Raw genomic sequence first — 10962 nt, 5'->3', positions numbered from 1 at the left:
TCCCCATTACCTTGCGTATTTAAAGTCTGCGTCTCCCCTTGTCCTGTGCCAGTTCGTCATGTTCTCAAGCTTTGTCTTGCTCTTTTTGTTGTTACTTTGTACGTAGATTAGTCTGATATTTTTTCTTTGTTCACTTTGTTTCTCATTCTTGTATAGATTGCCTTTGGCCTGAGTATTTTGTTCTATGTTTTTTCGCTTCTGCTTTTACGGAGTTGTCTTTTGTTACCTTAGTCTTAGCTTATTGCCACCGTGCTTGTTTATTTTGTCTTTTGGTTAATAAAGCTTATTTTGATACTTTATTTGAGTCGTGCGTGTGGGTTCTGGTCCTGTTCGCCTCCAGGGACAGGCCGGGTCGGGCAGTCCAGGAATGAGAGCTAGAGAGTTTCATCAAGGAGCGAAGAACAACTTAAAGACTGACTTAATGAGTGATCAAGAACAGGTGAGGGGAACAGGTGGCTGATTGGTGACATGTGACAGAGAAGTCCTCTGTCTGATGCCATAAGGAGGTGGTTTGTAACCTTCACCAGTGTCTCTGTGCTATGGTTCACTCTAAAACCTGACTGAAAATCCTCTAATAGACTATTAGAGTTCAGAAAGTTACACAGCTGGTTGGCTACTCATGAGGTCAGATTATACATCTTCAGCTCTCAGAGCGCACTAGCAGCACAAAGGCTCTGTGTTCACATCCAACACGCTGCTAATGACCATAAATTATGGAACATGTATCACGTAGGTATCATTCAAAAAGGAAAACAATCACAATGAATGTACTTCCCAAATTTCTATATTGTTTCAATGTATTCCACTTTATCTTCCCAAGTCTTTCTTTAAATCTATTGATAGGGCTTTCATTTCATTCATGTGGAATGGCAAGAGACCCAGAATACGGTTAGATTTACTGCAGAGACCCAAATTGCAGGGTGGCTTAGCTCTTCCAAATCTCCTTCACTACTATTGGGCCACAAATGTTCAAAAAATCCTCTATTGGCTCCATGCTCCTGATACAGACTGGTGCTGCTTTGAAGCCAGATCCTGCATCTCGACATCCCTTAATGCCCTGGTCACGTCCAGTCTTCCCCTGTCTATTTTTAATTTTACTAGTAATTCAGTTGTTATAAATACAATCAAAATATTGATCCAACTTAGACAGAGCTTCAGGTTCAATAATTTTCTTCACGTCAGTCCTATTTGTAATAATCATTCTTTTCCCCCCAGCTAGATTAGACTCTGAATTTTCTCTTTGGCTAAGACAAGGCATTTTTAAATTTAAAGACCTGTACATAAACGGTCTATTTGCTAGTTTTGATGAATTATTACATAAATTTGACCTTCCATGATCCAGCTTATTTCAGTATTTCCAAGTCCGCCATTTCCTTCAGTATAGTGACCCTAACTTTCCGGGTTTAGATGATATGTTAGATATTTCTTTTAACACAAAAAGACTCATTTCAAGGATCACTGACTGTATAACTTATCTTAACAACAAATCCCTTTTAAAAATCAGGGAGGACTGGGTGGAGGAGCTGGGGGAGGACATAGAGGAGGATGTGGAATCGTGCCCTACAAAGAGTAAATGATAGCTCTTCCTGTGCAAAGCTAAACATAATACAATTCAAGGTTGTGCATCGCGTTCACTTTTCCAAGGCAAGACTGTCTAAATTATTTCCTAATATAACTGCAAGTTGTGACAGATGTCATAATGCCCCAGCTGACTTAACCCATATGTTTTGGTCATGCCCTGTTTTAGCTCCCTATTGGTCCGTTATTATCCGTTTCAAAGGCACTTAATATTGATTTGCAACCCAGTCCAGCAGCAGCCATATTCGGTGTTATAGAGACATTATGCAATATCAAAAGGACATGAAAATATAATTGCTTTTACAACATTACTTGCATGGAGAAGAATACTTTTACATTGGAAATCCAAATACCCACCTAAAGCACCTTTGTGGTTGAGTGACCTCATGCGGTTTGTACAGTTGGAAAAGATAAAATACTCACTCAGAGGTTCTAGAGATAAATTCTTCTCCACCTTTGGATGGACTCAAAGTTCTGCCTAATACAACCTAGCAGTAACTCCTGCGTATTTTCCATCTTATTTACTTATAGTAGTAGTAATAATAATAATGATAATGATTGTTGTTGTTGTTTTTTTTTTTCCTTCTCTTTCTTCTTCGTGCAAGCTACAGTATGTCCACTCAATAATAACACTGGGTATAACATTATTTATTAATTTTTCTCTTATTATTCTGTACTTATATTGTCACCTTCATGAATTCTATGTTTGTTGGATCTGTAAGTGTCAGGTGTCAAGTACTCTATCTGCTAATCTAGGTGAGGTTCCTCCATGTTTCTTTTACATGCAGACGCTGTGACGCTACGACCAGACGATAAGTACTGATTTAGGGTACCCACAGCCCCCTCAGACGTACCCACAGCCAGCACAGACGTACCCCACAGCCCCCACAGACGTACCCACGGCCCCCACAGACGTACCCACAGCCAGCACAGACGTACCCCACAGCCCCCTCAGACGTACCCACAGCCCCCTCAGACGTACCCACAGCCCCCTCAGACGTACCCCACAGCCCCCTCAGACGTACCCACAGCCAGCACAGACTTACCCCACAGCCCCCTCAGACGTACCCACAGCCCCCACAGACGTACCCCACAGCCCCCTCAGACGTACCCACAGCCAGCACAGACTTACCCCACAGCCCCCTCAGACGTACCCACAGCCCCCACAGACGTACCCCACAGCCCCCTCAGACGTACCCCACAGCCCCCTCAGACGTACCCACAGCCCCCTCAGACGTACCCCACAGCCCCCTCAGACGTACCCACAGCCAGCACAGACGTACCCCACAGCCCCCTCAGACGTACCCACAGCCCCCTCAGACGTACCCCATAGCCCCCTCAGACGTACCCACAGCCCCCTCAGACGTACCCACAGCCCCCTCAGACGTACCCACAGCCCCCTCAGACGTACCCACAGCCCCCTCAGACGTACCCCACAGCCCCCTCAGACGTACCGCACAGTCTGCAGGACTGAGTCCATGACTACAGTGACAAGTTGGCGAATCTGACACAGAGAAGTCTTTGACACTAAGTTACATTACAAACACCCGTCGCTGAGTCTGCTGTAATGAATAGAGCCTGTGTGTTCTGCCGTGGGAAGAAAACTCAACACTTGTACTGGAAGGAACCGTAGACCCTGACCAGAGGAGGAACCGTAGGCCCTGACCAGTGGAGGAACCGTAGACCCTGACCAGAGGAGGAACCGTAGGCCCTGACCAGTGGAGGAACCGTAGACCCTGATCAGAGGAGGAACCGTAGGCCCTGACCAGTGGAGGAACCGTAGACCCTGATCAGAGGAGGAACCGTAGGCCCTGACCAATTCAATTTTTTTTTTTTCAATTCAATTTATTTGTATAGCCCAATATCACAACAGAGTGTCTCATAGTGCTTTACAAAGTTCACTGAAATAACAAGTGTAAGCGAACAAACAATCTAATAAAGAGTCCAGCAGTCGATGAGGCCAATGGATCAGTCCGGTGGATCAGTCCGAGGCATCACCTGCCCTTTATGACCCTCCTTCTTCGGGAAGGAAAAACTCAAAAAACCCAGTGGGAAAAGAGAAACCTCCGGGAGCACCACAGTGAAGGAGAGATCCAGCTCCCAAGGATGGACAGGCTGTAGCCTTGGACAGACGCACATCCATTGGCTGGTGGAGAACCACATCAGCGGGACCAGGACCAGGATCCATAGGAACCAGGGAACCACATCAGCAGAACCAGGACCGGGATCCACAGGAACCAGAGAACCACATCAGCGGGACCGGGACCAGGATCCACAGGAACCAGAGAACCACATCAGCAGGGCCAGGGCCAGGACCAGGATCCACAGGATCCACAGGAACCTGAGAGATGAGAAAGCACAGAAACGCTCCGGGGAAGATAGCAAGTTAGAGGCAGACATTTGACTGACATGAGACATAACGATGGAGAGGAAGAGGAGGATAGAGAATAGAGGAGCTCAGTGCACCATAGGAGTCCCCCGGCAGTCTGAGCCTATAGCAGCATAACTAGGGGCTGGTCTAAGGCCTGATCCAGCCCTTAAATATATGCTTTGTCAAAAAGGAAGGTTTTTAGTCCACTCTTAAATGTAGAGAGGGTGTCTGCCCCCCTGAACCCAAACTGGAAGGAGGTTCCACAGGAGAGGAGCCTGATAGCTGAAAGCTCTGCCTCCTGAACTACTTTTGGAGACTTTGGGAACCACCAGTAGACCTGCATTCTGGGAGCACAGTGCTCTAGTGGGGTAGTACGGTACTATAAGATCTTTAAGATATGATGGGGCCTGACCCTTAAGAGCCTTGTAGGTGAGGAGAAGGATTTTAAACTCTATTCTAGATTTTACTGGAAGCCAATGAAGAGAAGCCAGTACAGGAGAAATGTGGTCTCTTCTTTTAGTTCTGGTCAGAACAGGAGCAGCAGCGTTCTGGACCAGCTGGAGAGTCTTTAACGACTTATTGGGGCAGCCTGATAATAATGAGTTACAATAGTCCAACCTAGAAGTGACAAATGCATGGACCAATTTTTCTGCATCATCAGTGGATATGATGGGCCTGATTTTAGCAATATTACGTAGATGGAAAAAGGCAGTTCTAGAAATCTGTTTAATGTGGGAGTTAAAGGACAAATCCTGATCAAATAAGACTCCCAGATTCCTCACAGTGGAGCTGGAGGCCAGATTAATGCCGTCCAGAGCAGTTAAGGTAGTGGAAAAGCTGTCTCTGAGGTGTCTGGGGCAAAGCAAAATAACTTCAGTTTAGTCTGAATTTAGCAGCAGAAAGTTGCTGCTCATCCAGCACTTTATGTCCTTAAGGCAGATTTGAAGTTTAACCAACTGATTGGGTTCATCTGGCTTTATTGATAAGTATAATTGTGTATCATCTGCATAACAGTGGAAATGAATGGAGTGCTTCCTGATAATATTACCAAGAGGAAGCATATATAAGATAAACCAGTGGAGGAACCGTAGACCCTGACCAGAGGAGGAACCGTAGGCCCTGACCAGTGGAGGAACCGTAGACCCTGACCAGAGGAGGAGGAACCATAGATCCTGACCAGAGGAGAAACCATAAACCTTGACCAGAGGAGGAACCATAGGTCCTGACCAGGTGGGAGGCGTTAGGTATGAACAGGGGCGGGGCTGTCAGCGTCATGCTATGAGTTGGCTTTGGGTTCAGTTTTAGATTTGTTTGGTCCTCTGAATCTCATGGCCTCATTTGAACTCTCAGATCCTAAGAAACAACAACTCTTCTGTGCTTTAGTTCTGTTTTAAACACAAACTGAATAATTTATCTGGAATATTCGTCAGAAGAATCTCATCTCAAAGTCCTGCAGTATGACTTCAGCTGTGGTGCTTTCTGTTTTATCAGCAGATGTTTGCTGTAGAATAAAAATGAAAGTCTTTCACGTGTATGATTTTCTCGGCCTCCTTAATTAATCATGTGTTCATCAGGTTGTGTTAATGATGTTCGGTGTCCCACAGGCTCCTGTTTGAACCTTTAAACCCGACCGGCAGCACAGGAAACAACCTGATCCAGATTTAGCTCTGAGGTGTCTCCTCGCATTCCTCCAATGGGATAAAGTTAGCGGCAGAGGAAACTCTAGAGGCCCGGAGCCTCAGGCCCCAGCAGGCCAATCATCAGAGAACAAACTGATCAAACTATTGATCCGTGATCAGACTGAGACACTGGGTCTGTCCAGGTCAGACTCCTCATCATCATCTGAGCTTCCTCTCAGCGCCACCATCAGGACAAAAGACAGACATTCAAACGCAGAGGCAGATGTGACTCATGTCATGTGATACCTGTTGCACGTGACAGGTGTGATGTCCTGTAGTCTTTGATCTGTCCTGTTCACTGACATTATGAAGTGCACTGACGTACATTAATGAAGGTGTTTTTATTGATTCGCTCACACAGCATTGTGTGCTGATGTCGACATGTGATTGAAGGGAGTGTTCGATGTTTTAAGTCAGACTGTAATTCTGTGGTTTTATTGTCTATATGACAAACACACTGCAGGGATAAATGAGGAGAATCAAATCGTATCCAAGGAACATTGTGACTCTTCTACCAGGACCATAATGCAACAGTTTGTCTCTAAACACTTCATCACTTTGTCAACATTTTATTAAATATATAATAAATACATGGTTGAAACATGTTTGGAATAAAAGTGAAATGATTGTGCATGACTAAAACTTGACTTTGGTCAGTCTGACCTCCGGGTGATGGCCTGTTAATAAACACGACTTCACACCTCTTTTCATCCACATTTGACTTTATTTTTTCAGTTGAACATGGTTCAGTTTGTGTGAATGTTTTCCTGAATGTGTGGAGTTTAAGACTTGATGTTGTGTGTTAGAGACTCTCCACCCCCCCACCCCCCACAGACAAACAAAGTGCCAACAAAAAAGAAAAAGAGGCGTTAATGTCCAGCAGAGACTCCTGTCAGACAAGCTAACATGAAGCAGTCGTGTGGTTTCACCAACACACAGAAGACACGCGGAGTTCATATAAACACAAGGACACGCAGCAGCGATACATTTAGGAAGTCTCGAACATCTTCTTCCTGTCAGCCTTGTCCTCGATGTTCTTACGCCAGTCGCCCACGGCCTCCGTCGGCTGCAGACAGACACACAGTCAGTTTCTCAGACCAGGTGCTCTCATTACGACACGGTTTGTTTTTGGATAGAAAGAAACTCTCTTAACTAAATCAAGGAGGTAAAATAATAATTGTTAAGTTAGTTTTAATATGTTTTTCTGAGTTTTAAGTCAGAAAACAAAAACTCAGTCAGTGAAGCACATGACGCTTGCCGTGTGTTCGGCTGGAGTGACCTCATCACATTATACTTCATATTCAGATAGCAATAATATTGAAATACAATTTTTTTTTTTCTCTCTTAAATTTTTTATTTCAAAGAATATTCAAGGTTTTTTCTCGTACATTTTTGAGAATTTTCTCATAAATGTACAACTTAAATCTTCAGATTCCCATCTGGCTCTGTAATTCCTCTCTTTGATCTTACATGGCCCAAAGTGCTGTGATGCTTCCTGTATTAATGTTCAGCTGCTCTTTCAGAGAGAAGAAACCCGTTCAAAGTGTTGTTCCGTCTGCTGTCTCATCATAGACACTTTACTCAGTGACAAACTAACGTTATTATCATATTGTTATTCACTGAGTTGTTCTGACAGCATGAGCATACTGAAGCTCTTTCACAGTCGATCAAACATTTAGCTCAGCTAGCATACAACAGCAAAGGTTCATTCTCACAGGAAGATGTTCAGTAGCTGACTAATGAAACGAATAAAAGCAAGTGGACTCACCTCCTCCTTCACCTCCTTCTTGACCTGCTTCAGGTTGGACCTCAGGTCCATGTTGACAGTGTGTTTGGAGCCCAGCAGAGCCTTCAGCATGGTGTCAGCGGACATACGCACCTTCTTCAGGGCGGGCTTCTTCACGCCTCTCAGATCCACCACTTTGATCTTCAGGTCTTCGATCTGTCACAAGGAAAAAGGTTAGACTCCAGCTTCCTGTCCTGAAACGTCCTGATGGTCCTGATTGTGTCAGACGGCCTTTACCTCTTTGTCGGCCTTCTGTACTTTGGCCTCGATGTCGTACCTTTCCTCATCAATCTTGTCTATCACTGCTTGGAGCTTCTTGCAGACTTCCTGTCGACATGTAAACAAACACACCTCTCATGTTACACACAGGTACAACTAATAATATCTACTACAGTTTGCACCACTTTACACCACAATTGGGTTCATTTCATACATGAGACACATACGCGTCAGTGCCACTAACAGTGATGCTTACAATGTTAATCATGGTGGCAAAATGCTGTAGGAGTGCTGCTAACTCTTCATAAATGCTTGGAGAGCTAAGCTAAGCTAGCTTGTTGTCGCTTTTTCAGTTCCACAGGTTAATTCCTCAAATGTCTTCAAGTGTAACCCATAACCTATAACTAAATAATGATTGTCAGTCACATTTCATATTGTTTAAAATAAAACAGAACTGAGCAGGATGCTAACGCCGTTAGCCCAACTTAGCTTTGGCCAGTAACTGCTAAAAACTAAACCTCATACCTACCTGTGAAAGCATATAGTTGACTTTTCATTTAAATACAAATCAAACAGGTCTGTTGGGTTTGTTGGAAGATGTATTTTTCTCTTTTGGTAGTGTTAGGCTAACAGCCCTTCCTGCTTCCAGTCTTTGTGCTAAGCTAGGCTAAACATGTGAAAAGTAAACAAGAAGAAAATTATTTCAAGAATAATTAGGATGTATGCCATAAAATGATTTTCTTTTTGACAGTTCTTCAGCTAGCCACATTCCTACATTTCCCTTGAGTGCCTTTTAACAAAATTAGGGGTGTGAACTTATTCCTCTAGTTAAAACTGGGTGTGACTGCATTAAAGCCAACTGTTCAGAGACCCTGTATGGTATGGGGGAGTTTGAGCGCTGCCCACCATTAGGGCGGCCTGGTCTCCGCTCAGCTCTGGCGCCGGACAGTTTTGGGCCATGTAGGCCTCCTTAGCTGCCACGTTGTCCTTGACCTCCTGATCGAGCCAGTTCTGAGCGATCTGCAGGATCAGACTCTGCAGGACAAAGAACAGGGAGGGAAACGTGTCACTCAGGTGTGATGCTGATGACTCAAACGTGGATTCATCCTCCGCCGATAGTAGTCCCCAACTACTGCATTATTACCTCCTGTTGGTCTGATAAAAACTACAGCGAGCAGCTGTTGGAGGAAATCACTGAACCTTTAAACATGAAACTACAGATTCACATCTTCAGGAGGAACCAATGGGCTGAGAGCCTCAGACAGGAAGTCAATCCAAAATCCATTAACGGACCGACATGTTGATGGATTTTGAAATTTGTCATACTCCCTAATTTCAGAATGTATAAATAAATAATTAAGATGTTTTACCTTCAGGTGATGCCTGCGGCTGGAAGTCATCTTTTTCCTGTTGGGAGGAAGTCGTCTCAGATTAACGTGAAAAAGAAAGGAGTTTTAATATTTACTAACTAATAATTTAATAACTAATCTCACTAACAACAAGAGGAAACTTGATGTTGATGAAAGATCATTTCAGATTTGTACTGTTTGGACTCAGCATCTTGAAATAGAACACATTTCTGTCCTAATTTCACCACCTTAATTCCTGAAAATAACTTGTCACTAATGATGTTTTTTACACCAGTTTTCAGGAAAAAGTGACTTTGGGCTCCATAATGAGATGATGTTTGAACCCTGAGGCAGGTGGATCGGATCAGACAGTACTTACTCAGACATCTTGCAGTTTTTTGCAGTTCACAACCTGCATGAAGACATGAGAGGAACAGTTTGAGTGTTTTTGACCTCTGCTGAATGCCGTAGTCGTTCAGGTTCTCTGAGATCAGCATCTTCTGCTGCTCTGATGGACAGACGGGAATTTTTGTGCCGTAATGCGATCCGAGACCACAGCTGAAGCCACGTCAGTAGAACTAAACTGGGATGTCGGGATCGGGTGTCGCCTATTGGCTGTTTACGACTTGTTCATGTGAGGGGTTAATCAGAGACAGCGGTCTTTGGTGGAATCTCATTAAATAAAGTGAAATGACCCTTTAATGACCAATTGGCATCCCAAATGTGGGATTTTGTGGTAATGTGGGAAATTTCTGACTTTCTTCCATACTCCATTATCTGTTTGTTTTAACAGTGAACAGTAATGATAACCTACACACCTTTAAAGATTAATAAAGTCAAGCTGTTCACCGTATTGTTGAGTCCTGCAGACAAATGATTTATTTCCCCTGCATAAGATCATCAGCCTGATGCCTGGGTTACTGAAGCACTTAATTAAACACCAAGTATCATGAAATCTTTCCAGAGACAATTTTACAGCCAACAAGCATCAGACAACTTTTTGACTCCCTCCGTAAGAGAAACAGGCTGAAATGTGAAGGACAGTGTCTAAAATGAATAATGAGCTCTAATCAGAGGCAGTGGTGGAAACTCTGTAGGCAACAGATTCTCTACAGCTGAGCTCATAAAAGACAGGCAGCTCAGTCAGGAAAAGGTCAGATGTCAGAACAAACATGTAGAAAGTGAGTTGAGGATGTCAGACGGGTCAGAGGTGGACGGACCAGTGACCCTGTTAAAAGAGGACTTTTAGGCAGAGTCTGGTCGAGAAGCAGCTGCTCTGAATAAAATAAAAGATTCTGCTGTCAGAGAGGCTGGAAGATGCTGCAAAATAACTAAGAAGATTTCTCACCTGTTAAAAGGAAGAAGAAGACGAAGAGACCCGCCGGGTGGAAGAAAAGGAGACACCACCAAAGCCACCACCAGAAACATGAAATAGGGTATATATGGTGGCTTACGATGCCTCAGCAAAAAGCCCAGATCCTCTTTATGGAAATGGATCCTGGCAGACCAATAGGCCGACGAGCTCCTGAAATACACCCGGCCCAGCCCTGCTCTGCAAACCGCCCCCCCGGTGCACCACTGCAAGGGCTCGATGGGGGGGGGGGTATAAAAAGAAGCACTAGCTGGACAAATGGTGGCCGTTCTGAACCACCTGAAAACCTCCTGAGCAGCTTTAATGGGTTTCTAATTAATTTACTGAGGTTTCCTCCCTCTGTAATCTTTAAAAGGAACAGTTGAACATTTGGGGGACTACAGAGTGAGAGAAGAGGGTCTCATTGTTAGCTTAGCTTAGCATAAAGACTGGGAGCAGGTGGGAGTAGCAAGTCTGCGTCTGTCTAGTTAGTTTGTGTTCAGTTTAAACAAACTGAGCCAGGCTAGCTTTATGCTAAACTAAGCTAAGCTAACCGCTGAAACTGATGTGATCCGTAGCTCCCTTAGAGAGGAAGATCAACACTGTCACCACTGGAACTGTCCCTTTAA

General features: G+C 44.2%; 1 protein-coding gene across 1 annotated transcript; it reads right to left on the bottom strand.

Moving 5' to 3' along the window:
* Positions 1–6332: 6332 nt before the first annotated feature.
* On the bottom strand, positions 6333–10428 carry LOC139200863 (troponin I, fast skeletal muscle-like). Its single transcript, XM_070830004.1, has 7 exons — positions 10331–10428; positions 9362–9394; positions 9004–9040; positions 8540–8668; positions 7652–7741; positions 7397–7570; positions 6333–6694 (listed from the first exon to the last, which is right to left on the bottom strand). The coding sequence occupies exons 2-7, from the start codon at positions 9367–9369 to the stop codon at positions 6617–6619; spliced, it is 516 nt and encodes a 171-aa protein (XP_070686105.1). The 5' UTR covers positions 9370–9394; positions 10331–10428; the 3' UTR covers positions 6333–6616.
* Between the last annotated feature and the right edge of the window lie 534 nt (positions 10429–10962).

This window comes from Pempheris klunzingeri, chromosome 5, assembly GCF_042242105.1.
Source record: "Pempheris klunzingeri isolate RE-2024b chromosome 5, fPemKlu1.hap1, whole genome shotgun sequence".
Taxonomy (NCBI): domain Eukaryota; kingdom Metazoa; phylum Chordata; class Actinopteri; order Acropomatiformes; family Pempheridae; genus Pempheris; species Pempheris klunzingeri.
The sequence above is the reverse complement of the archived record's forward strand: the minus strand, read 5'-3'. Positions and strand labels throughout refer to the sequence as shown.

Coding starts and splice junctions, on each gene's coding strand:
- LOC139200863 (XM_070830004.1), bottom strand. Junction 7,742..8,539: donor GAGACCAGGCCGCCCTAATG/GTGGGCAGCGCT, acceptor ACATGTCGACAG/GAAGTCTGCAAGAAGCTCCA. Junction 7,571..7,651: donor TACAGAAGGCCGACAAAGAG/GTAAAGGCCGTC, acceptor TCCTTGTGACAG/ATCGAAGACCTGAAGATCAA.